The sequence below is a fragment of the Odontesthes bonariensis genome, chromosome 12, assembly GCF_027942865.1.
Source record: "Odontesthes bonariensis isolate fOdoBon6 chromosome 12, fOdoBon6.hap1, whole genome shotgun sequence".
NCBI lineage: Eukaryota > Metazoa > Chordata > Actinopteri > Atheriniformes > Atherinopsidae > Odontesthes > Odontesthes bonariensis.
The window spans coordinates 33,012,380-33,038,781 of record NC_134517.1 but is presented as its reverse complement, the minus strand read 5'-3'; the positions used below and the strand labels follow the sequence as shown (position 1 = coordinate 33,038,781).

The 26,402-nt window shown below is 41.5% G+C and overlaps 1 protein-coding gene across 1 annotated transcript in view; it reads right to left on the bottom strand.

The window, feature by feature from the left end:
* Positions 1 to 25,816, bottom strand: part of fn1a (fibronectin 1a) — a 32,505-nt gene extending 6,689 nt beyond the window's left edge. Inside the window, exons 1-38 of the mRNA XM_075480180.1 lie at positions 25,504 to 25,816; positions 24,535 to 24,660; positions 24,272 to 24,409; positions 23,794 to 23,925; positions 23,422 to 23,559; positions 22,511 to 22,669; positions 21,285 to 21,482; positions 20,890 to 21,072; positions 19,837 to 20,013; positions 15,472 to 15,627; positions 15,013 to 15,141; positions 14,617 to 14,760; positions 11,000 to 11,121; positions 10,725 to 10,893; positions 10,442 to 10,627; positions 10,210 to 10,338; positions 9,886 to 9,975; positions 9,594 to 9,788; positions 7,571 to 7,849; positions 6,485 to 6,748; positions 6,061 to 6,155; positions 5,524 to 5,692; positions 5,281 to 5,367; positions 4,967 to 5,158; positions 4,095 to 4,367; positions 3,435 to 3,549; positions 3,229 to 3,305; positions 3,011 to 3,100; positions 2,647 to 2,913; positions 2,436 to 2,552; positions 2,106 to 2,270; positions 1,855 to 2,010; positions 1,642 to 1,755; positions 1,267 to 1,536; positions 891 to 1,102; positions 558 to 645; positions 262 to 447; positions 25 to 114 (exon numbers count right to left, since the gene is read on the bottom strand). Of these exons, the coding sequence (XP_075336295.1) occupies positions 25 to 114; positions 262 to 447; positions 558 to 645; positions 891 to 1,102; positions 1,267 to 1,536; positions 1,642 to 1,755; positions 1,855 to 2,010; positions 2,106 to 2,270; positions 2,436 to 2,552; positions 2,647 to 2,913; positions 3,011 to 3,100; positions 3,229 to 3,305; positions 3,435 to 3,549; positions 4,095 to 4,367; positions 4,967 to 5,158; positions 5,281 to 5,367; positions 5,524 to 5,692; positions 6,061 to 6,155; positions 6,485 to 6,748; positions 7,571 to 7,849; positions 9,594 to 9,788; positions 9,886 to 9,975; positions 10,210 to 10,338; positions 10,442 to 10,627; positions 10,725 to 10,893; positions 11,000 to 11,121; positions 14,617 to 14,760; positions 15,013 to 15,141; positions 15,472 to 15,627; positions 19,837 to 20,013; positions 20,890 to 21,072; positions 21,285 to 21,482; positions 22,511 to 22,669; positions 23,422 to 23,559; positions 23,794 to 23,925; positions 24,272 to 24,409; positions 24,535 to 24,660; positions 25,504 to 25,636 (6,010 nt within the window). The 5' untranslated portion in view covers positions 25,637 to 25,816. The remainder of the gene's footprint in view (positions 1 to 24; positions 115 to 261; positions 448 to 557; positions 646 to 890; positions 1,103 to 1,266; positions 1,537 to 1,641; positions 1,756 to 1,854; positions 2,011 to 2,105; positions 2,271 to 2,435; positions 2,553 to 2,646; positions 2,914 to 3,010; positions 3,101 to 3,228; positions 3,306 to 3,434; positions 3,550 to 4,094; positions 4,368 to 4,966; positions 5,159 to 5,280; positions 5,368 to 5,523; positions 5,693 to 6,060; positions 6,156 to 6,484; positions 6,749 to 7,570; positions 7,850 to 9,593; positions 9,789 to 9,885; positions 9,976 to 10,209; positions 10,339 to 10,441; positions 10,628 to 10,724; positions 10,894 to 10,999; positions 11,122 to 14,616; positions 14,761 to 15,012; positions 15,142 to 15,471; positions 15,628 to 19,836; positions 20,014 to 20,889; positions 21,073 to 21,284; positions 21,483 to 22,510; positions 22,670 to 23,421; positions 23,560 to 23,793; positions 23,926 to 24,271; positions 24,410 to 24,534; positions 24,661 to 25,503) is intronic.
* Positions 25,817 to 26,402: the final 586 nt, after the last annotated feature.

The window sequence follows — 26,402 nt, the reverse complement described above, 5'->3', positions numbered from 1 at the left end:
TGAAGGAAAGAGTTTGTTATTTACCTGTGGTAGCAGTGAGTGTGAGAGGCACGCTTCGTCCATTGCCTTTCAGCGTATAGACACTAATCTTATAAGTGGTTCCAGGCTCCAGACCTTAAATATAGACATGCACAGGTTAGTGAGACACACAGTGGGTTTGTATGAGCACTTTGTGATGACTTACTAATATCATATTTAAATTGTGCTTTCCTCTTACAACTACAGGTTTCAGTTTTATGCATTTAACTTCTGATTGCCTACCCGTGATAGAGTATGAGCGCAACTCCGGGCCGATTGTCTTTTGAATGGGGGTGTATCCTGAAGGGGACATGGTGGGTGTGGCTTCGATAAGGAACCCGGAGATTGTGTCCGTCTTCGAACGCCAGGTCAGAGTGATGGTGGAATCATTCACGTCAGAGATGCGTACACGCCGGGGGGGACTGATATCTTCAAGTAAATGAGTCACAGTGGGGAAAAAGTATCAGTAAGAAAGAGGCTATATACCAAAACTGCATCACTTTGTCAGAATGTCAATGTTTATGAGTTAAAAGACTCACTCTCCTGAGTGGTGACCTCTCCTTGGACTGACCTACTGGTCAGAGAGTTTTTCAAGGCATAAACATGTACTTCATAGGTTGTTGCAATCTGATGGAGAAAAAAAAAAAAAAGAGAGACTGTCAGACTTCACAGATCTGAGACTGAGTACACAGTGTGCAGTGGGAATCTGAACTGTTAGTCTGCTTAAGCATCCCTTTTTGCCTCTGTGTGAGTATGTGTGTGTTAGTTATTTTACAAACAAGTGCGCTGATGTGGAAAAGTTCCAGATGGATAATTATTTTTGGGTTATTTAAATTGATTTTTTTTTTTTTGTGGATTTTATTCACACCCACCATGAGACCAGATATGTGTGCCTGAGTGGCGTCTGGGGCCAGGTTGATCTCTTTGGTGGGTCCGCTTTTGCTCTTCGGGTTCACCACCACACGGTAGCCTGTGAGGCCTGTAAGGCCAGTAATTCGATTTCCCTGACCCGGTGCGGCCCAGCGCATAGTGAAAGATGTGGGGCCAACCTGGGAGAACTGGAGATTAGTAGGAGGAGAGATTGCTGGGGAAAAAGGGAGGAAAAAGAAAAAACAAGGTGAGAAAAGTTAGTGCGGACATCGTATAAAAATTATTCAATTTTACTCAGGTTTGTTACCCTAGAGGTCTGTCCCCTGTAATGTAATCCTTTTGTAAAATCTTCTAGAAAAATAAAAGATAAAAAATTACCTGTAGCTTGTGTCCCGACAAGTGGCTTACTGGCTGTGTCATCATACATGGCAATGACTTTCACAGTGTATTCAGTGCCTGGCTGAAGTCCATAGATGACAGTGGACTCTGCGTCTCCTCTCGGAGTGGGAAACAGCTCTCTCTCACCCTCTTCTGGACTTGAATACAAGACCCGGTAAGATGTAACAATTCCATCAGGACTGTCCCAAGTGATCCGCAGGGAGGTGGAGTCAATGTCTGAGAAAGTGAGGTCCTTGGGATGATCGATATCTAAAAGAGCAGAAAAAAGGGAAAGATAACAGTGTTGCAGAGGAGGGAGAGGTTATGGTTTTTCCAATCCTCCCAAATCTAATTGTGGAAATGTCAAGTCCTTACTTGTTACAGCGTTCACCACTAGTGGAGAGCTCTCTTCATCTTGTCCAAGAGTGTACACACTGAAAGTATATTCTGCTGCGGGCATCAGACCTGTAAAAGTAAACTCTACCTGGTCTGGAGAAGAGAAGAAGAAAGGGTTTTCAATTTTGGAATGAAAAGCTTGCACACAAAAAAAAAAAAAAAAAGAAAAAAAAGTGAACTTGAATGCCATACCTGGGGCAACCAGTTCAGAGAAAGTTGATCCTTGTCCATTTTTGGGGACCCCCGTTACTCTGTATCCTTTGATCGGGCCTTGGGTTGGGCTCCATTTTACTGTTACACTGTTGTCGTCCACATTTGTCACCTCCATATCAGAGGGAGAGTCGACACCTGGCGGGGGAGAAAGAAAAGCTTAGGAGGACAATCACAAAAACAAATGGTAAATTGACGTGCATTCGAAAAAGAATGCGACATAGTGTCTGTACCCGTCTTGTGCGTGACATAGATCGGAATGCTGGAAGCGGGGCTATCTCCTCTGCCAGTCACAGCGTACACAGTGACAGTATAATCAGTGCCAGGCTTCAAGTTGTTGATTGTAGCAGTGGACTGAGAGCCGGGCACGGTGAACTCCTTGGGACTACTGTTACCTCCTGAGTCAAAAGAAACCGTATGATGGATAGATTTAACTCTCAATGCTGCTAATTAGATAACCGTTTGGCAAAAGTATGACAATAATAATAATTAAATAATTATACAGAAGTTAAAAAGTACCAACTCAGTTAAATAAACTCAGCATATATTCTACTTATGTCTACCTGACTCTCCGTGAGTGATCCTGTAGTAGCGCACAGTGACCGGAGGAGCAGCCCACCGGACTGTGATGCTCATGGGGGTCGACTCCAACACTTCCAGGTCAGTGGGAGCATCAGAAACTGGAAAGCCACATAATTAACACAATACTCTGCATTGTAATGACATCATGATGCGTAAATGGGTTAATAACGGTAACAAATCCTGCATCCATACTTGTTTTCTGTTTCCCGCTGAGCGGCAGGCTCTCTTGGATCCCGCTTACGGCGTAGATGTTGACCGAGTACTCTGTGTCTGGATTGAGTCCTGTCAGAGTGAAGTGGGTCCTGGATGGGGGCAGCCTCTCATCCTTGGCCCTCCCACCACTTGCCATCTGGTAACGGATGCGGTAACCAGTGATTTTGCTCTGGGGAGCGAGCCAGTGGACGGTGAAGGAGTTGGTAAAGATTTCAGAGAAACGGAGGCCAACTGGTGAATCCAGAGCTGAGGACAGAGAAGGATGGATAAAGGTCAGAAATAAAGGAAAAAGAAAAAAAAATAGATTACTTACACTGACTCTGTAAATGATTTGTCAAATTACCCGTTTTCTTGGTTCCAACAAGTGGCGAGCTCTCCCTCTGCTCATACACACACACCACGCTCACCAGATACTCCGTGTTAGGCAGCAAATCTGAGGGCAGGAAAGAGAATTCAAACATAAATGTAGCCATCTGTGTGTGTGTGTGTGTGTGTGTGTGTGTGTGTGTGTGTGTGTGTGTGTGTGTGAGCTGTGCATTTTATGCGCCTGCAGCAACTTACTCCTTAGCACCACTCGGTTAGACCCGCCTCCCACACTGGTCTCTGTAATTTCATCCTCATCATCAATAGGGTGATACCTTTATGATAAAGATAAAAGCAACATGTGAGGATGCTAAAATCTAAAAAATTAATAATAATAAGATGACAGCTGAATGAGAAAATTAATAAAATGTTCCCCCAGATCCAAGGTTATGTTATTCTTGTACCTGATGTAGAAGCTGTTAATGTCAGCAGTGTTTGGGACTCGAGGAGAGACCCAGGTGACTTCAATGCTGTCCGGCCCAACCTCGCCAAAGCCCAAACCAGTGGGTGCTGGCACAGCTTTTCAGAGAAGAGAGCAGCCTGGTTCAGTGTGTTTCCAAAAGGAAAAATCAGATCTACAACATATTTACATATCTGAAGAGCTGGTTGGTAAGCTGTAATAATTTTGTGAAAGAGTGATGAGGCAAGAGAATAATTTATAAGAGACTCTGTGAAGAGTCGGTGTTTTATGTGTGAGGCTGAAATTTTACAACATCTTAAAAGTTAAAGAACAGGCAGTGTTTGCACTGGGGGGCAAAATAAGCCTCAGTATGACAAAACCTCTCAACTAAAACCAGATGGTCCACGCGTACACAGAGACACAGGGGCTTATTAAACTGACAACACAGCATGCAAAGCAATTACATCAGCGACTTAAAAGGTTTTTGTGTTTGAAGAGCCGTGTCAGAGGGTTAATAAGAACCAGATTACATTATATAATCTTGACACACACAGTCATTTGTGATTTCCTCATCAGCAACTCAAATCACACCATAAACTTCCATTATTCTTATTCATAAAGTGCTGAGTGAAAATGTTTTTCTCATTTAGGCATGAACTCTTACAGGTCTGTTGGGTGACAGTGATGGCTTCGCTCTCGCCGTTCTCCGTCACGGTGATCACGCTGATGTCATAGTCGATGCCAGGTTCCAGTCCGTAGACCGTGTAATGACCGGTGCTTGGTATGACCATATCTTCAAAGATGGGGATGCTCTCGCCAGCTGCAACCACCGTGATCTTGTAGCCAGTGATGACTGTGGTGTTGAGCGGGGACCAGCGGAGACTGATGGTGGTGTCGCTCACACCCTCAAAGCTGAGGTCAGTCAGCTGTGGGACTTCTGGATTGGTGGAAAGAGGATTTGGGAGGGGAGAGGAAAGAGGAGAAAACAGACACAAACAAACAAACAAACAAACAAACAAACAAACAAGAGGCAAAAGGCCAACGGAAAGCAAAAGGTTTGGACAAAAAGAAAGAGAAAGCAGCAAGAGTCAGTGGTTAGGCAGAGGAATAAAAACTGTCCACTTCCAGCAGCTCGTCACTTTCAACAGTGATGGAAGAGTTTCTCTCGTATATTACCATTCAGTTAGGTTACTGAATGAAATGGTTTCATTAAAAGTCACGAGGCATTAGTATTGCAAAGTCACTAAGCAGCTAGTTTTGACCAAAAGAGCTAGCACGACGTTAAATGTTGAAAAAAAAAAAAAAAAAAAACTTTCAACATAGAGTTATTGTAATAACTGTTGCCAATGCAAAAGACAGCCTGTTCTTATCTGTCCAAACAAACAACACACAAAAGTTATTTCAAACCCATATCAAGAGTATCTCTACAAGGACTAAATACAGTATTTATGCACAGAAATATTTCCAGCTGGCTTCCAGACTTCCTCATCTGGCTCAAAAACACATCCACCCCTTTTGGCAACTTCTTGAACTCACCTGGTGTAATTACAGTTGATACAGGAGTGCTCTCCATATGGTCTTTGATAGAGACAACACTGACATTATACTCCACGCCTGGACTAAGGTTTTCCAGGGTGCAGGAATTCTGTCCAGCATCCACAAATTCCTCCACACTGTTTCCTTGTTGCCCATTGGTGGGAGTGCAAGTTACTCTGTAGCCTGTGATGTCTTTAAAGGGTAGAGATTCAGAGAAAGTCGGGTAAGAGCGGTGCATACAGCTGGTAGACTGATAATCTTTGTTTGAAAAGTCTTTCGTCTTCTATGATTGATATTGATATACGACTGTGTACCTGGTGTACTGGCTCCATTCCATTGGACTGTGAGCTCGCCAGTTCCAGGGTTGGACTCCAAGTTCAGATCAGTGGGAGGAGACAGAGCTGAAGATAAAAAGAGGTTCCAAGGAGGAAAAACAAGAAGAGTAAAAAATAAAACGTGGAAAAGAAGAGGGGGGAAAAAGGTAGCCAATGTAAGGGAAAAAAAAAAAAAAAGGTGACAATAAATAGTCAAGCGTTTAAAAAGGATTGTTTACTTACGCGTGACAACACGGTGGGTGATTGGGGTTCCTTCCTCTTGGCCATTAACAATTGACTGGACACTGTAGGTGTACTCTACTCCCGGAGACAGACCGGAAACGTAAATACTTCCAGAGTCAGAGGTCACATCTCGGGGGGCTTCCCCACCCAGACTGGGCCGTACTGTCAGCTGAAAGATAAATGGACACAGAGTCAAACAGAAGGAACGGAGGTCAGAGGTCAGTGTTTTCCCAAGAAAATGAAGCCAACGGAACTGTGTCATCTTTGGTCTTGCCATGTTCTGACCAATAAGATGCATCTCTGAGGTCTTGAGTTTCCACATTGAACAACTGTAAAGATGCTTGCACTGAACCAAGGAAAACTAAAATGTGCTTGCATGTAAGAACAATCACAGAAGGCTGTAGCTGCTTTTAAGAAATATGAATGACATGATCAGACTCATAAATAGGTAGAATTGAGATATAAAAAGCAGACTAATGGGCAAGTTTTGCCTCTCAACATTTACAGCTGTGTGTTATGCATAAGCAGTGAGCATACCTTGTAGCTAACGCGGGGAACTGGATTCCAAGAGATTATTATGGAGGTGTCAGTCACATCAGTGTTGAACTGAGGAGCATTACCCATTTGTGTGCCTGGAAACAGCAGAGTAAAGATGTGTTATGAGTTCTGGTTAACTGGGCAGCATGGAAATAAAATATACAAACATATCCCCTCGTGTTGACATGCAGGTTATGCATGTTTGCATACACACAAGGCCACATTACCATTCTTTCACACTCCTCACAAAGTATTAAAATTGCAATATGTTCTTGTAATGTCTGATCTCAGCAGACAGATTGTAATTTTTCTTTTTCCTTTTTAAAAGAGCTTAAAAATAATTCAGACAAATCCAGCTCCTGTTAGGTATACCCAAACTGACCACAGTGCTTTATAGGCTGTAATTAATGCACCCGACACTTACTGGTGGTAAACACGGAACTCTCTCCCGCACTCAGTGTATTGTCCTGCTCTGAGTGCAGTGTGACGGTGTACTCCGTATCAGGCTTCAGGTTGAGGAGGGTGTACTGAGTCAGGCGGCCGGGCAGGCGCAGCTGTATGGGGTTTGAGCCCTCGACGGTGAGGAAGAGACGATAGCCGGTGATTTTGGCACGTGGTGGAAACCACAGCATCACTGCGCTCACATCAGTGACGTTGGTGAAATGGATGTCTGTGGGGGCATCTGGCTCTAAAAAGAAAGGAGTCGGAAAACATTGTCAGATGTACAGCAGTTTGCTTTGAAATGAGGGAAATATTAACATTTACAGGAACATATCGACAGTTCAAATTCAAAAACAGTCTTAGCTAATGTGCAAGTCACGTTGTTTTACATCACAGGCATTTCTGATATGCAAGCGGTGCCCTGAAAAAGATGAGGCACTTTGGATGTTTGCATTCTCATCAAACATACAATAGTAGCCATCTTATCAGTCTCAAATTCATCCTGCACAGCTATAAAAACCATGCTGCAGCCAAAGACATAACAAACTATCATCAACAAAAAGAACAAAGAGTCGTACAACAGATGGTACAGACCACACGGAAGATTGATCTCAAAAGCAAGTCGTAAAGGATAAAAGCCTAAATCCATTAGAACTTTTGAAAGGTGTCCCGCCTGCATGCAACAAGCTTCTTGCCACAAACCCTGAAAATTGAACTACTGTAACCCGGAGATATGAGGCCATTATGCAGCAACAGCAAGTTGTGGCCAAAACAGACACTGAATGCTTCTTAATGCATACTGTATGACAGCAATCACAGCACCATTATTGAAAGCATACTATTTTAAAGCCTGGAAATGTTTCTGGATTGCATTAATACTCCACACAACAGCTTTTTAATTGTGTGAATGTTTGGGGTCATGTGAGTCTTTAAAAGTCTCCATTCATATCTACTGTAAATGAACCGAGTACTACTTTAGACTGTAAAGATGTTAGAGATGAATCCCTGTGATTATTACTTCTGCCAACCAAATCAGAGTCGTCTTTCTGACAACATTTCTCATACTCACTAGTAGTTTGCTCCCCAATGAGCGGTAAACTTTCCTCTCCGTTGTGAATGGCATAGACACTGAAGCGGTACAGTGTGCCCGGCAGCAGCTGCGTCACTTCAGTGTAGGAGTTCTGACTGATAGGCAGAGTCATTTCCCTCTGAGGAGAACCAGACTCCTCAATGGGGACCACGATGACCCGGTAACCTGAGACGGCACCAGTTGGGCGGGACCAGGTCAGAACTATTTTCTTATCAGACACTTCGAAGAACTGCAGGTCAGTGGGGGAAGCCACTTCATCTGTGGAAAAGAAGAAAAATTTCTCATGGCCATTCTGTAAAATTCCATGAACAATGAAAGAACTTTATATCATTTGATCACATGAATTGAAAACGAACACAGTAGAGCCATAGCAAACTTTGCTTTAATTTGATGAATCTGAAAGCAAAGCACATTGATGTGCCGAGTGGCAGATATGTCCAAACATGCCATCCCATTCATTCTGACCTCTTCAACAGCAAACATACTCGATAGAACCCATTAATGTCTTCCTCCTTTCTATAGTTTAAGAAACAACCCACTAAGTAACTTTAACCTCAAATAGGAATGACAGCTCTTCTCTGTCTGAATCTGGAATAGTTGGAATAAGTCTTATGTACATATGTGGGAAATAAAGCTGGTGAATGCAGAGAAAGTGGTGGAACAACCAGAGAAAATGTGAGATGGCTTTGTTAAGAAAATCTAATTTGTTGAAAATAAACTTAATAACTAACCACCTTTAACAGTCAAAATGATGAATTCATTAGCTCATACTCAACAAATCTGAAAAACAAGGTAAAAGTGAGGAAAACCAGCTAATAGCTGTGTTTTTAGTCATCTTTTAGAAGTAATTTTACAGATAGGATGTTATATCATCATCAATCAAAACACACATTGGTTCATACATACATTGACATACAACATTTGATCATTTAGACAAAAAGGATGCCAAACGTTATACCCCATGATGGGGTGGACAGCAGAAAAGAAGAGCCTGAAAGGGAGCAAAGACAGAAAGCAGAGCTACATCGGACTTCTGAAGGACATGAGAAAGATAAACAGAAATAAGAATTAAAAGAAAAGGTTAAGGTAATTAAAGCGGGATGTCTGGGCTGACTAACATTTTGTCAGTTTGAGCTTGTGCAGACACAAAGATCAAAGTAAGGCAAAGACAGCAAAATGCTTGGCTGAGGATGCAACATTTATTTTTCTGTGCCGAGCCTGTAATTTCCCGCTGACTCTCATGACGGTTTTAAAAAAAAGAAAAGAAAAAAAGAGTTTATTAGCATTACGAGACAATGTACAGCAGAGGAGGGTTTGCTAGTGTGTCCAAAGATGACAACACTCTCAAATAGGCCACTTTAGTTCATCACACAAACTGTACAAATAAGCATTCACAAAGCTCTCCAACATCTGCACAATTGGCTTCACTGAATGTTCGACTTGGCAGAGTCAGGAGTTTTACATAACTCCAGTCGAGCAGAATAGGAACAGAACAGCTTTGAACTCAATGACTTCACAGTCCAACTCTTTTGACTTTTAGCATTAAGAAGTGGAAGCTAGTGGAAAATGAATGACTAAATAATTCACGAGACGAATTGCATATAGCTTAAAGAGGGTTCCTGAACGTTAAAAATAATGTCACATTTATCTGAGCATTTCCTTGTAAGTTCTCATTCAGAAGGTGGCACTGAGTAAATGAGTTTCATCACCTTTGAGAAACACAGGTCAACACAACTGCTCTGCTAAGTATAAGCCAGTATCGCATCTTTGCAGGTATGCTAGGGCTTGAGTTGGTGTTGCAGATTACATAAATATGAAAATTAACTTCAATGAGGGGGAGATGACATGAATATGTAGGGAATATTCCCCAAAGAATGCTTTCAACTGGTCAAAAGATTTAGCTAGATTATTTGCGCATGTCACTTGCAATCACTGAGAAAAAAAAAACCTTACCAGTAACCATTGAGATTATATAACCTTGTGCATAACATTGGTGCTTTACCTGGGAGTGGATCTCCAGCGGTGTTGACCTGAACAAAGATTGGTTCACTCTCCAGGCTGTCCTCCACTGCATAGATACTGATGTTGTACAACTTCCCAGGCAGAAGGTCACTCAGAGTCACGTATGTTGCAGAGTCTGGGAGAGTCAGCTCTGTGCTTTCACCTTCTACGGATGGCGTGTAGACCACACGGTAGCCTGCAAGGAGAGACAACATAGGGTTGATTGTGCGCGGACAGGTGAGGGGTGCAAAGACTTTGGCTGTGACCAACAAGACTGATGTGATGTCCCTTACCAGTGATGGGAGCCAGTGGTTTTTCCCAGCTAACTATAATGGAGGTTTCTCCCACCTCCTTCACTTCATGCTCCTTGGGAGCATCAGGTGCTGCAGAACAAATAAATGTGAAAGAATGCAGAGAAGAGAAAATTACAGCCATTGCTTCTTTACTTTATCACTTCCTCTATGGACCTGGCACATGTCCAATAGGTTGCTTGCACTTTACTATAAAAAAGCCCACATTTAAGTGTAGTTGCAGCAACTTTTGTGCCTCAGAGAATGAGGCAAAAAAAACACCAGGTAAAAGATGAGGGTGAAAGAGAGTCACGTGTATCTACACACCAGTTGTTTGTGAAGTAGTGAGAATGAGGTTGTCGTCTTCTCCATCTGTAACCTCATAGACGCTAACAGTGTACTTTCTCCCAGGCAGAAGCTCGTTAATGTTCACTGAGGTAGCTGTACGTGGCAGGTCTGACAAGATACATACGTGTATAGCAACAAATCATTACAATCAACAATACGTTTGGCGCTACTCCAGAACAAAGCAAAACTGTTAAAGAGTATCTGCACATACCGACAATAACGGGTTGTCTGGCAGCCTGTCCCTGCTCAGTGAGCTCGTACTCAACCCTGAAACCGGAAACCGTGTCAGAGGCAGAAACCCAAGAGATGACAAAGCTGTTGGAGGTGATTTCGGTCACTGATTCTGAGATGTCAACCACAGGTGGAAGCATGGTGGTCTCGCCTTGTGCAGTGGCCACTACAGAGGGACACAGAGAAAGAATATTGTCTGACAATAAGCAACACAACACAAACACAGCAGACAAATAAATTGGACATTTATTACGGGAACTCACATGACCCATAAGTAGTGGTGAAGTCAAATCGTGTGATCTCTCTGCGTCCAAAGCGCAACACGCTGATCAGCTGACCCTCATATGTGATGCCTGGTTTCAGACTTGAGATGGTGTAGGAGTTAAGATGGCCCGGAATAATCACTTCCCTCCACGGGGTCCGTGAGTCTTTCTGTGATGAGATGTTTTAAAAGTTAACAGCTGAATGTTTGATATGTTAATGGGAATATTTAAATCACTGGATTGGTGCCAGATTTATTTAATTTAAAAAAACCCACCACTCTCCATTTAAGGATATATTGGGTGATGTGTGCAGACGATGGGGTGTTCCACTGAAGAGGATGAGTGTTGGGCTGGGTTCCAGCCTCTGCTATGATCACCTGTACAGGACGATGACCACCTGTAAAAGGAAGAGACCGACAGGCGTAAGCATAGCTGCTCCAGAATACACTTTCTACAGTAAAGCTATATCAATGCTGTGATATTAGGATGGATATTGATTAAATCCAGATATATTATCTAATGTATGTTAAATTAAATCAAACCTTTCAGTTTATAAACATAACATTTATTACAATATCAACAGATTCACAGTCATACAGTCTAAGACAGATAAAGACCCTGTTGCGGTAGATATTCCAGCCTAACAGTGAGAGTCAGTGTGCAGCTGTTTTTTTTTCCTGAACAGAAAACAGAGTGGAAAAAAGAAAAGAAAAAAAACTAGCAGGTCCCTGTGAGATTCCAGCAGAGATTTCCATCACAGGACGGGGAGAAAAACTTTTACTCTCCTTGTTCTTTACCATGTTTTCAAATCTTTCCTGTCCCCTTGGAAGTGCAGATGAAAAGTGAAAGTATAGTTGACAATCAAAGATAACACTTGTATAAAATGCTCAATTCTCTCTTTTTTCTTCTTTTTTTTTATGAAACATTTCTGCAGTGAATACCTCAAATATGGACAGCAGACTTTATGAAACTAAGGAATTTATTATCAGGACAGTTCAGTTCTCTTTATCAAGCTAGTTGCTGTGTTTCATTTTTGGAAGGGTAGCTGTGACGAAGCCATTCTTAAGGAAAGAAAACAGGCAGAAAAGGCGGATGTATAGGGGCGGTCGGTGGCGTAGTGGGTTAAGCAGCCGCCCCATGTACAGAGGCTTAGTCCTCGATGCAGCGGGCCCTGGTTCGACTCCCGCATCGACCCAAAAAAGTACTTAAAAAAAAAAAAGAAAAGGCTGATGTATACCAAATACTACAAGAAGTGGACTGAAAATCAGTGGCAACAGGTCTTATGGAGGGATGAATCCTCCCCAGAGCCCGGACCTCAACATTATTGAAGTAGTGTGGGATCATCTTGACAGAAAACAGAACAAAAGGCAGCATCCAAAGAAGAGCTTTGGAATGTCCTTCAAAGGGCCTGGGGAACTATTTCTGAAGACTATTGACTTTCAAGCTCGCTGCAAATGTATAAACTCTTATTCTGCATCATAAAATGCATTCCCATTCACTTATTTCAATAATTGCTGCTCTGATTTCTTGTCAACCTGACTATGTAAAAATAAATCAGGGGTGGCTAAAGACCTTTGCACAGTACTACATGTCCTACTGTTAAGGTAGCCCAGCAATCTCATCGAAATATTTGCGTTGCCCAAAGCAATAAATACATTTGGATAAACAGCCAGGTATAAAAGGTATTGCGCTGGATGAACAACTTTCCATCCAACAAACGTTCCATCCAATAAATTCACAATTCACCAGCAATGGCACAAAACAACATTTAACAGCTGCACTATCCAGTCAAAGCAAGGTGGACTTCTTGGGAAACCTCCCAGTCGTGAGTGCTGTTGGTCATTACTCTGAACGACAGCACTCTTGATAGATTTGTGGTCTACAATACAAAAAATGGCAGCAAGCTTGTAGGGTACAAATCCTCTAAATACTGCAATTAACACACAAGCCGACTACTGAACAGTTTAGCTGCTACAAGACATGAAACATGTTATGAATAGTAGCAAAAAAAAATGGCAAGATCTGTAATGGTTTTAAAATTTAAAAAAAAAGAAGGGTATCAAGTTGTCTTCAGTGTAAACAGAAGTCATGTGGTGAGCAGACTCCTGACATATACTAAGCTGATAGAAACTGGTAGCGTCTATAAAGAATCGAGGTTTTCTAACCACTTTTCCAAATAGCAGACCTGTAATCAAAGTTTCTGAGCAAGTGGCTCGGTTAACCAGAAGTTGCGAGCAGATACGCAAACCTCAAAAACAGTCTGGGACCAATTACCGCATATTACAGACCCACAGGCCACTGGCGAGGGGAAGGGATATGTAGAATCATAGATGGGAGTGGTTAAAGAACAGATGCACACTCGAAGTGGATATGCACACACATTCTCCCTGCGCTGCTTGCACACATTTCACACATGCATGCACACATCCACCCTTACTTTGCACACATAGACATAACATCTATTCTTGACACTCAGACAGATGCACACTAAGGTTCTGATAAGGAGAACAGTAAAGGGAGGTAATAATCTAAATGAGAATGAGAATGCCCCAAAAGATTAAATTACACCACAGGCTACAAGAGATAAACACTGATAGCAGAAAAGAGAGCAGCATTTTTTGGAAGAAGAAGATCTTATCAGTGTATGTGCTCAATTTGAGGCTTGTGAAAATGATCCTTAACTCGGGTTTTCCATTTTTACCTTTTATGGTGTTTTCCTGAGAGAGCCAAGTGAGTTCAAGTCTGGATGTCTTGCTGCCCTTAAATCATTATATGCTGTATTTTGTATGCCTAAGCACACACATACACACAGTGCAAGTTCACAGATGGTTGCTATTATGGCCACTTACGGCACAGCGGTGCCCTACATTTCGCATCTCCCGTCAACCTGCTTCACAAAACAAGAAACAGTTCAAATGTTCCTTTACACAAGACCTGATGAACCTGAAGTCGTTTTCCACTTGCATTATTTTACAGCCTCACTTGGAAATTTACTGTCATATTTATTTATTCATGCCGTTTTCCTACTCAAGACACCAAATCCATTCCACAGAAGCCCATCATCCATGCGTGCTCAGATTTAGAGAGAATGGAAGGCAACAGGAACAACATGCCATGACTTACACTGTTGTATTTAAAGATAACTACTGAATATAACACAAAAAAGCCAAGAAAAGTCACAGGAGGAGAAAAGAATAAACTAAAAGTAAACGGTAAGATATTCTTGGTGTGATGCAATGCCTCTTTAATGTACTTTTTGAAGAAGGCAACTTAACCATTACGGATATATAGCAATGGGCAGTCAACCATAAACCCTTTGTTCTGCTACAAACTTCAACTCTGAAACAGGAGATTTAACAGATGAAATTTCTAAAAATCCATATCTAAACTAAATTGAAATTGTTCAACGAGCTTTTTAAGAAAATACTTCCGTGTCAGGGTATAACACAAAGTTAAGGGAATGCCGTGTTTAGTGCAGCTGTGGCAACATCACAGGGGATGAGACACATGCTGGCAGGAACAAAGGCTCAAAGTAGGGGTGTGTGCTTGTAAAAGAGGAAATGAAAACGTAACGCCCCCCCCCCCACAATTTCACATCAAAGTCAAGGGCCTCATTTTTGAGGTGACTTAAACAAACATTTTTCAGAGCTGGAACACAGTTCGTGATGTAAAAAAATTCTGAAAAGGTCGAAGGTGCAAAAGGTAACCAGGTGGGTAATAAAAGAACACAATCCAGACAAAAATACTTACGTGTCGAGGATAGTCTTGATGACTGCGTTGCAACGACTCACTATGGCCTTATATGCCAAAACATTTTGGTATGGTATAGTAAAACTTCTGATCCGTCTTACATCATCATTATAGAACTCAATTTGAAAAACCTAAATCTTACCAGGGTATGACTGCTGCGGGTCACAGCTGAGCTCTCCAACTCCATTGCCATGGCAATAGCACTTGAACTTGATTCCATGGATGAGTTTCTCCCAAGACTCCCCGATCTGATAATAAGCTCTCGTCTCTGGCTCCTGGCACTGGTCTGAGAGCAGAATTATATATAAAAAAAAAAAAAAAATTTAAAGAAATTTAAAAAAAAAAAAGCACTAGTGAGATTCAAAAAGTGTGGCACAGATGTGGTTTTCAGCAGAAGCATGCAGAAATATCAGTTAAATTAGCCTCTGCGTGTCTTTTCTTTAACCCTTCATACAAAAGGACAAGTCAAAGTAGTAAATTAACTAAATCTAACAAACTGCAGCCTGTACAATGTGAATCTGTGAAGTAATAAACCCACCAATTGGATCACACCTCCAGCGACCGCGCCCCAATCCAAGGCAAGTGCAGTTCATCACATATCCCTCATCATGGTGTTTAGTGAAGGTCTGGTTAACGTCGTAGGTCTGACCATCCACGGTACACTGGTCTGCAACAGACATGCAGAGATACAGTGAAACATGCACCAACATGGTAAAACTTTCTTCTTTTTTTTTCTTCTTTTGAATATCTTTGATTTTGAACACTGAGTTTTTGTACGCGTGTCTTTCAGCTACAGCTGCAGCCATATAAAGTGCAGGTGTTCAGGCTCAAGTTTGACCTTTTTTGTGGGTGAGTGATTACATCAAACATGACCCTTCACCTCCTCACTCATGGACTCCTTATACTAGTGGCTGATTATTATGCCGTACACACTGCCACTCTCGATCTACCTGTGTGTATCCAATTTAGTCTGTCTCACACGCGTACACACACGTACCGTTGAGTTGGGAGTAAGCGACACAGCTCCATTCTCCTCGTCCATTACCAACACAGGTACACCGCATCATGTGACCGAGAACATCATGCCATTTATCCCACTGGTCGCCTACACGGTACATCACCCCTTCAGTTGCAGTGCACACTTCTTCATGAGCTTGAACACACAGAAAATAACAGATTTATTATTTCAGGAATTTGACTCATCACAAACAAAGTGGAGATTAATTTCACTCCTCATGTCTTTTGGAAAGCAATACTTATTTTTAAAGGTGGAACTGTAACAGACTTGAACACAATGCATCAACGCACAACTAAAATTGTACATATTTAGTGAACGATTCCCCTGAGAGATCACCGACTTTACCCTATAATCATCACAGAAGGCTGTTGAGGATACCACCATAATAAAACACCTGTGTCCAAAGGAAAGAAAATTTGATAAAAGTTAGAAACAGCTGTCTCGCCTCGACTGCGTGTGTGTGTTCGCCATATGTCCTTGGTTAATTAAAAGAGTGTGAGAGATAGAAAGCCAGCAAACGTGGGTGGGATGAGCAGAGACTTGTGTTAATAGGGGTGTGCATATGTGCGATGGAAAGAATGTCATTGGCACACTGGCTTTATTTCAGTGCAGGTTTTAACCTATTCCGAGTGTTGACCTTTATAAAAGGAAGGGGTAAAGGAGCAAAACTTACAATGAGTCCTGAACGTAAAACGAGGCATTTATTGTTGAGACTGATCAGTCACAGGTAAGATGCCTGAAAACCGTTTCATTGCTTCACAGCAGGTGAAAGAAAAGAAAGAGATGATATAAGGATCCGGGCAAACTTGCGCTTCCATCTGGACGAGCCCCTCTTCTTGTAAGAGATCTTGTATTTCAGTGGGACCTTCTTGTCTAAATAAAAGATAAATACAAATAAATATAGTCTTTGGAGTCCAGACAAGACTTTTATTTGCCTGGTACAATCTGTGCCAGATCTCCTGACTCTTAGAAAATAAAAATCCCTCAGACTTGGTTTAGTGGCTGCTTATTAAGGTTGTCGCTGGGGCAGAAACACAGGGGCTGGAGATGATATGAGACAGTCAAGTGCCAATGTCAAGTTAAGCCAAGCAGCCATGTCCAGGCTGAACCAAAATTAGACCCATGAATAACTGGATAAATGGCTAAAGGGAAACTTAAAACCCATGTCATGATATACCTTTTCATCAAAGCAACAAAAAAGAAAAAGAAAATCTGTTGTTGTTGTTCATTTTTGTTTTACATGAACAATACATCATTGTGTGCATTAGATAAAATTGTGTAACATCATAGATGATTTCTCTTCTGGCTTGTGTTCAGTTGTTTTGAGTGACGTGCCTTCAACCCTTTTTTTCTCAGCTGCCCATAGCTGGAGGGTACTTTGCTGTTTTTTTATAATCTAAACATATTATCTCTTTACGTCTTTACACCTCTAATCTTTTCAAAACCGTCAAAACTTTTATGATACAGAAATATGAGCTGGTTAAACAAATGGGACACTGAATGAATAGGTGTATGTATTCACATTCATGTGCACGTGACTGTGTGTACATGTATGTGTGAAAGTATATACGTTTGTATGGGTTCATAGGTGTATGCAGATATGTGTGTGTATTTGTTTGATGTTGAGAAGATGGATGGTCACCAGCCATCACCTAAACTTATTTTATGCTATTGTTTGGTTATTGCTGTTGTTCTTTTTCCATTTCTTTTTTGCTTGGACACTTATCATAATTTAATCTGTAAAATGATTATTGAAAACAGGGTAGACAACATAAGTTTGCTTATTTCTGCCACCTTTCATTCAGCATTTGCATCAGTTTATTTTTTGTTGTTGTTTTGTTTTAACTTTTGATGAATGAAATAAACAAATAAACTAAACAAAAGGTTGTCAACAGTATCAACTTAATCGGAATGCAACTCAGCCGGTTTTAAAGAACCCACCCATAAAGAATCCCTCTGGATAGTCTTTTTTTCAAACAACATACTTTCTCCAACTGTTTTCACTACTTGTTTCATTGTCTTTAAAGCCAAATATATTCACACATGACATGAATCAGTCAAATTACTCGTAATGTGGCAATTTAAAGTGTCACTGGATATAATAATTCCTTCCATGCAAAAAAAGATCAATTATCAACTGAAACTTGAGCTGCAGAACCAAAGAATGGTTTGGAGGAATTAGGAACCTCTGTTTTTGTTAGTGATTAGATCAGGACACTTGATCCAATAATGCAAATGATGCAGCTTGCATAATGTAACTGAACCCTGAATGTCGGGTAACACCTGGAGGCCGCTGCTCGACCATCCCAGGGGATGATGACAGACAACAGATTAGCCCATCTAGAACCTTTGAAGGAGATTACCACAGACGGAAGAGAAAGCAGGGGCTCCAGACCTGTTTAAACGTCACCATTAACATCTCAAAAACTGTGTTTGTTTTGAGAATGCCTGTGAAGTAATTAATGTCAGTATACAGACCGCCTGCAACTTTTATCACTGAACTGCGTTTACCACACACAAACAGCTCTGACAATGGTTGACAGTTGTTAAAACCTGCCATGATAGTTTCGACAACAAGGTGTCAGCCAAATGGTGGTCCCAGGGTGAAGTTAGCATATAAAAGGAATCTTGTGGAATATTTTTGGTCCATCTTCTGAAGCACATCTTGATGTGAATGTGTCAGCTCAGAGTGTCTTGATGTCTCAGAAGCAGTTTGATTCAGAGTAACGTTAAACAAGATTTATACATAAAGTGATTCCTCTGATCCACCACTGAAGACATTCACTGCCATAAAAAAACTTGCTTGTTCTGAACACTCAGCTGAGTTTGGGTTAAAAGGCTTAGTCCCCTTCTACAATTCACCTTCCTATAAACAGCTGATATAATGATTGTGGTGTAGGCCTAGTAAGCTCCCTAAAAATCAACATGCGTCTGATCTGTAAACAGTTTACGTGAAGCTTCGGATTGTATGACTCCTACTTCAACAGGCTTAAGCCTCTTTTGGCTGAAGCCAGACATCAACACATTCTTACAATGCACTGGTAACTTCAATGTGAATTTGGCTGTGTTGTGAATAAAAGGTGTTCAAAATGTAAATAAGACTTTGTGTGAGCCATCAGCTCTGACTCCTTTTTGACATCTCTCTGATAAGATGATCCGGCCTGGGGTGGAGATACATTTCACACAAGAATGTGCGAGATGCTGCAATTAGCAGTGTTTGGTATGCTAAAGTGCATTTTGAAGCATATAGAATTTAAATGTCCAAGGGCATATTTCAAGGAGCCAAAGGGTTATTTTAGCCTTTGTTTTATTTTTGTATTCATTTCCATTGAGGTCTGCATAAGGAACATGGTAGATTAGGCAAATTAATCAGTTAAGGTGTGGAGCGACTGTGAGATGGCAACATTAGGCAGGCCTGCCTACACAGCACAGTCAAATAAGGAAGAGTGCTTCGGCTGTATCTGTTAATGTCAACCATTTCTATGGGTTATAGGAGTTTTGATTAATCTTTCAGCAATAAGAAATGCATGTTTTATTATTTTCATTCATTGATATTTTCACACTCCAGCTTCCTCCCAACTGTCCAAAAACGGGCATTTTAGGTTAATTGGTGACTCTAAATTGTCCCGGGGAGTGAGTGTGAGCGTGCATGGTTATGTCTTGTTTGTCTGGACTGGCAACCTGTCCAGGGTGCATCATGCCTCTCGCTCAATGACAGCTGGGATAGGCTCCAGCCCCCCCCGCCACCCTAAATTGGATTAAGCGTGTATAGAAAATGAATGTATGGATGGTATTTTTATGATGGCTGCTGCTGCATCTCTTTATTAATTCAAGCTAGCTCAAAAACCTCATTTCCCAGCACTCACTGTGTCTCCCTAGCTGACTGAAGTTTTCATGTTCAGTTTGTATGCAGTATTTGCCAACAGTACCAATTATTCCCGTGGTTAAGGTAAAATATGTTACGAGCTTTGGTGGAACTCAAATGTGAGATGACCACAACAGAAAGGCAGAAATATAACACTGGGAATTCTTGACCAATCAGAGAGGTTCACTGGTGTGACCCCCATCTCAAAGGTTCCTGGTTATTTCAAAAGTGATATCACCCCCGCATGGCACCTGCGGTGGAAGTGGTAGGTGGGGGTGTTGAAGGAAGGACCCTCCAAAAAAAAAATTAAAGAACTTCTGGAAAATATTCCTGTGGTCGAAAATGATGTCACCATCACAGCTTATGTCACTATAATGACAAGTATAACTGTTGAGTTTATCCACAGTTTCTCTAAATACCACACATACACAAAACACAACCTAAAGCTCCACCATCTTCTCTTTCCATCTCACACTTACCAGCCATAGGACAGAACCCAAAACGTTGTTCCACATCATAGTTTGTTGTGGTGCCACACCACTTCATGCCATCCCTACGTCCATCTGCAGTGCAGTCAGTATAGTTTCGCCCATTGTAGAGGTAGGGGAACTGACACAGAGCACCATTAGAATTACCACCTCGTGTCACCACAAGCACTGTTGAAGAAAAAAGGAAATCATAAAAAAAGTCATCACTGTGATTTATTATCTAAAACTCCAACGCATCCTTTGATTCGTTTTATTTTTTTTTCAAGGCACAGTGTAATAATTACCATAGGCGTGTCATCTCCTTGATATACTGTGGATAAGACTTGTTTGCACTTTGGAAAAAGTCTCAGCAAATTAAGAAAATGTGAGTCGAGCAGCAGATTGTTAATGTACTGCCACCGATGTCTCAGACAGCGTGCATAGAAGTCTACGGGAGAATCTTCTAAAACTGAAGTTCACATATGTGTGGCACAGATGCGCACCTTAGCTGTTTGGGCTAATGTTAGCTTTGCAAGTCATGTTTCCATGTTATGAGCAATGAACTGAGAATAAACAAGTCCTTCACTTCTGACCTGACAGAATAACTACAATGTATCCAACGGAAAATATTAGACTTCCAAATTTCCCCACATAAGGCCCAGGTGACAAATTTTAGTGACTATTTATTACAGCCATCTACTGACATTATGCAGCCGAGTTCAGTCGCTAAAAAACTGAGTGATGAAAACTAGCCTGATGAAGCAACATTTTAAAAAGCTTGCTTGAAATTTCCCTTAAAACTGATTGGAGACCTTCAGCTGCAGAATGAAAATGCCTGGTAATACCAGTCCTGATTTCAGTATTTAAAAAAGGTGGTCACTTGAAAGACCTGCTCTGAAAGATATATTCACACTGCAGATAAGCTTGCATTATAAATCAGCCGCAGCAGTGTGGGGTTTCTACTATTTTTCTGAAATCAAGCTTGCATTTGATCTGTTTCCGAGCACCACATTTCAAAAACTCTTAGACATTCCCACCTTAAGCAATACCAACCCATCTGCTCACCATTCTTCTCTGTACAGAAAGAATATTTCTGGTCCGTCTCAAAGTCAGAGGAGGTGGAACACCACAGCTGTCCGTCACTGCGTCCATCAGAGGTGCAAGAGTGGTAGGTCTTCTTCTTGTAGACAAAAGGGAACACACAGGGCTTGCCTCCAGAGTTACCGCCGTAAACTGGAGCTGGTCCATCTGGATGAGGATATTTTAAATCACATTGATAAATAAGAATAATTAAACAGTTGTTTCGCTTAAAATTATGTGTGTATTGATCATTTACCCCAATTACATACAGCTTCAGGTACATTTAAGTTTACAAAATGATGGCTGTTTTTGAGGGTAGCTGTGCGCTGAACTAGTTTCTAAAAGCTCTAAATTTGCAAAGAAAAAGTAACAGCTCTCACCCCATGGGTCACAGCTCACTCCATTGCCAAGGCAGGTACAGATCATCTGCTTAGATCCCTGGTTCTTCATCCAGCGCTGTCCAACAAAGTATGTCAGTCCTGCATCGGTCCTACAGGTTCCCTCTTTTGGAAGCTGAACTACAGTCGTAGGCGTCTGGAGTGCAGTCTCAAGGTTGGTGACCACACGAGAGCCAGTGCCTATGGTGTAATGCATAACGTAAATCAGATGCCACAAACCAATAATCAAAAGTACAGCAGAAAAATATTTGCTCACCAGAAAAGTTGCCACAGACAGAGATTATGGGAGTGGAAAACTTATATTAGCAGTAAACTCCCTTTAAATAAAACAAAATAATAATCTCTGAGGGTCCAATATGCTGCTTTTGGGGATTTACCATATCCATATAGCTTTGTATATGCGAAAGGTCAGCAAAGTTTAAACTAAATGGTGTACACAGTTTACCGCTCCTGCAACATGTTGTTGGCAGTCAAGGCTTTCATCCTGTTACGTTTCAAAATCATAAGTATTAACATTAATTTAAGTCCTGTATTGTGGCTGGTTTGGTATGCCTCAAAATAAAATATGACAGAATTTTAAAAAAGCGGCTACCTCTCACTTCACCATTTTCAACCAATCAGAGCGGACGGGGGGGTTGCTTAAAGAGACAGAATCTAAAACAGTGATTTTCAGAAAGAAAGTGACAAATGGTACTGCAGCAATGTACATTATCAAAAACTATTATGTGTTATTTTAAACGTTTAGGCATGTCAACTTACTGTAGTAGAATACAAAATGATGTACATCTAAATTAGCCATATAGGAGCTCTTTAAATAAACACCACTGCAGTACAGTTCAATGCTGACAAAAAAAAAAAGTTTAACTTCCAACAAATGCTGTACAGATTTATTTTTTTTTTTTACTGGCTTTAAGTCACAACAAGAACATGTTTCTGCTGTGTCACACCCCATAATCACTGCACATTTTTCTCACCAGTGTTCCCATGTGGATATCCCCCTCAACATCACTTGATCCCACATGCCATAACCGTCTTTCCATCTCATGAGGTCATGATCATAAGTTACAAGAAAACTTCTCTCACATCATCACTTGGACACTTGGCACTTCTTATCTCTCCCTCCTCTCAACATCTGTCTCTGGTATACATTCTTCTCGTCACACATAGTCAGAGGTGAGGCAAGGGACAGGGATATTATCATTTCTCACCCAGGCTGGTGGTGTGAAGTGAGACATGTCGTTCACACTTCCATTCCCCACGACCATTGCCTGTGCACAGACACTGAAGCTGGTGGCCGTTGGCATCTGTCTTGGTCCACGTATCTCCAATACGGTGTGAGGTAAGAGTCTCTTGGTCATTACAGCGATCTAGGAGGAAGAAAAAAAAAAAGTGAGAGAGAAGAATAAACATAAATTAAATTAATCCTCTCAAACAACAGATGTTTCCATGTTTGTGACTTACAACTTCACTTTCAACTAGAGCATATGGATTAATTTATCAAATTACCTCCAATAAAAAAAAAAAATGTTTTTTTTAAAAAAAGCCTCAAAGGCCATCCTGATTCTTGCATGCAACAACAAGATACAATAACAATAAGAACAATGACGTCCATCCTGATTTATTGCATTAGACAGAATAATTAAGGAGGCTTGCAATGGTTTGAACTGGCGACACAGCTGGTAAACGTTTCCTGCACACCAAGCAAAAAACCTCCAACAATCACAAGCTACCCTTTGCTGTTGGGCCTGGCAGCAGAAAGCATGTGCGTGAAGGTCATGATTAAGCTCACGTGCATAACCATGCGATTACAAATTAGTAGGATTTTAGCCGCAAATGATTAGATTTTCCGCTTATCTCTGTTGCTCAGTTAACCCCAACAGGTTTCAGACATTATCAATATACAAAAAGTAAAGTCTTTAATACAAACGTCTGACAGACGAGTGAGAAGGAGTTTATCCCACCCAAATCACATGATTTCAGTTTTCAAAGCTGGCCTTTCAAACTCTAAGCTCTCAGCATCACAGATGAAGCTTAGCCACATGGAATCACTGCCAGGGGAAATAAAACATATTGGGGAGTTTTTTTAAATTCAAAAGCTAAAGATAAAATTGTGCCTTACTTCTGGAGGTGCATGTGATGAGTCCACCTCCCTCTCCAAGACAGGTGCAGTCCACTACCATCCATCCCTGATATGGCTTCTCCCACGTCTCCCCAACATTATGAGATGTCCCCGCAGAACTGTCATAGCAACGTTCAGCTGCAACACACAGACACATGAACAACTTCACCTCTTTTCCAGTCATCGATGCCCATGTGTTAACACTCATAAAACTCTAAAATAATGTTAAGCATTGAAGGCAAAATATAAAAATGATTGATACATAATGAGAATCCAGTCACAAACGTTTGCGGCAACCTAACAAGCAATTCAGAGGGTTTTTCCGACCAGGTAAATACAGTCATCTGTTAGTCAGCTGTCTGAATGACTCACCGACAGGTTTACAGGTCCACTCTCCCTTGCTGTTACCCAGACAGACACACTCCAACATGTGGCCTCCTGTTTCATGAGGTCTCCTCCAGGTGTCTCCTATCTTATATGAAGCCCCACTGTCGTGACAGCGATCTGGATAGATAGAAGGAAGAAAGAAAAAAAAGATTATTTTTGTTCTTGCGTGTTAGGAGTACACATCGTGAAAAAAAAACAAAGGAAATGAAAAAAACCGAGACAGTGTTTGCCATTATCTAACCATGCAGCTAACTGCAAACAGCTGCATGGCACCAGTTGTTAATCAACAGGGGAGAATTTAGAGATTAACAAGTTTATTGCAATCAGTCTGGTAGGCCAGGATAGAAAAACTGGAGCCAGGATGTGGGGTCTGAGGTTAGAACAGTAACTGCGAGGGCAAGTCCCAAACGGAGGAGGCTCGTATCGAGCTACATACAAAAACCTTGAAACAATATGCACATACTTGCGATGGTGCAACTGATCTTGCCCTTTCCAGATCCAATACAGGTACAGTCCCAGATCATGCCGTCCATGGGCCTCTCAAAGGTTTCTCCCACAGTGTAGTACTTCTGGTTGAGTTTGTCGTAGCACTTTTCCTCCGCTGCACCAAGAAAACTCTGTTAAAGACTTGTTGGTTTTGTAGGGGAAACAAAACATTGTGTTCTGGTGCAAAAGACGTATCTTGTGGGAATAGAAGAAATATAAAGTTGTTACACACAAACTAACCTTCAGGTTTGCTTTTGCACTTAATCCCAGCAACTCCATGGCAGGTACAGATGAGAGTGCCGGCCAAAAATGGACGCTCCCACTGCTCATTGACATTATAGAAGTGGCCATTCTCTGTACAACCGTCTGACCAAAGAGAGAACAAAGCACAGCTAATGGTATAGGCAGCAGAAGGTGGGGTGGGTATGGGTGATTTTTTTTGTTTTTTTGTTTTGGGGTCTTTTTTTGGGGGGGGGGGGGTCTTGGGTAGCCACACTGGATAGACCAAAGCATTTGCTGGAAAATGGTCACAGCTACACACATACTCCATCATTGCTGGTTAAAACAACAAACACAACCACTTTTTTTTTTTTTTAAATCTCTATATCAAAATAAGCAAAACCTAGATTAGAATAAACATTCTGTCCAATGATAATAAGACTCGACGCATATCTGTAAAACTGACGCTGGCAGGCTTAACATGACATCAAAGGGCTCTTATAGAGAGTGATAAATCATTTGCACAGGGTGGAGAATAATAGTTATCCACTTTTACTCTCTTCCTCCCCCACCGGGCACGTTCTTTGTGCATATCTCCTGACTTCCCCTGCCATGAACTTCTTTTTTTCCCCTTTTATCAACCTTCAAACGAATGCCAAGAGCCTCCCCTCCCTCTTTGTGAACTTGGATCATTACAGTTTTCACATGGACCAAGCAGACAGCTGGGGTTAAAGGTTAATCTAGTCACTCAGAGACTGATTAGGCCAATTAGTTTTTAATGTCATCATTAGGTTGATGACATCAAATGCTTAAACAGAGTAGGTATCCAATTGCTTTTCAATTCAGCAAGTGTGTGATGTGACACACAAGAGTTAGGCAGCACATGAAAATATATAATTAGTGTCCCCCCTTTATATATTTCTATGTCAAAAAATGATGAATGGTCCCTGTTTGTTGAAAAAGGAAAAACTGAGAAAGATTGCAGCTTACCTTGAGAGACTGAGGGGACGTGATGCTGCTGTGCCTGACGCCGATCTCGCTGCGTCCCTTTGGGCATGCAGTTCACCGCAGTCCCGATGCACAGAGCGACCAGCACCCTGGCTATGGTACCGTGACCGGACATATTGCTAAAAACCAAGTTGCTCGGGTGCTGCAGCACGCGGTCACAGGTGCTCCTTGTGCGACTTCTGTTCCTAATTGAATCACCAGAAACAAGTCGGTTCCAGACTGCAAATGTATTTAATGCCGCTCTCCAACCTCATTCAGTCCGCTTCCCTCCAGCCTGCGGCCCCAAAGTGCAGGTTACCTCTATGGGCTGGGAGAGCTTTATCTGGGCATGGCTTAGTTTGCAGGCGGAGGAGGGAGGGAGGGAGGTCCAATGAGCCGACTACCCACGCAGCATGTAAGTGAAGCAGACAATCCTCCGAAATAAAGTTGAATTTTCCAACAAGATGTGGTCATTTTTTAGTTGCTATTACACTTTACACAGAGACCTGCAACACCGAGGTTAGTGGATTTTAAAATACCACTGAAATTATAACCAAGTAGAAATACCACGCATGCTGGCTTGGCGTTCTGCTATCGGCTGCTTTCTCTTGAAATGACACCTTTCACCATTCCAATCACACCACCGGACTGTCTAATTCACTGGATTTAACAGTCAGAAAGAGACCGCTACTTTCCCAGTGAGAGAAGCCACTTCCACTTGATTTTGCTCAAATTGATTGGATTCATATTTATTCAGTTGACTCGACTTTTCTGCAAGACATTGATGCAGTATAGTATGTGTATTGGCCTATATATTCGCACAGAGCATTGATCTGTAGGAATTAGGTCAAATGACGTCAGTGTGTGGAAAGTCTCCAACAGCCTTAAATTTGTGAGTCTGG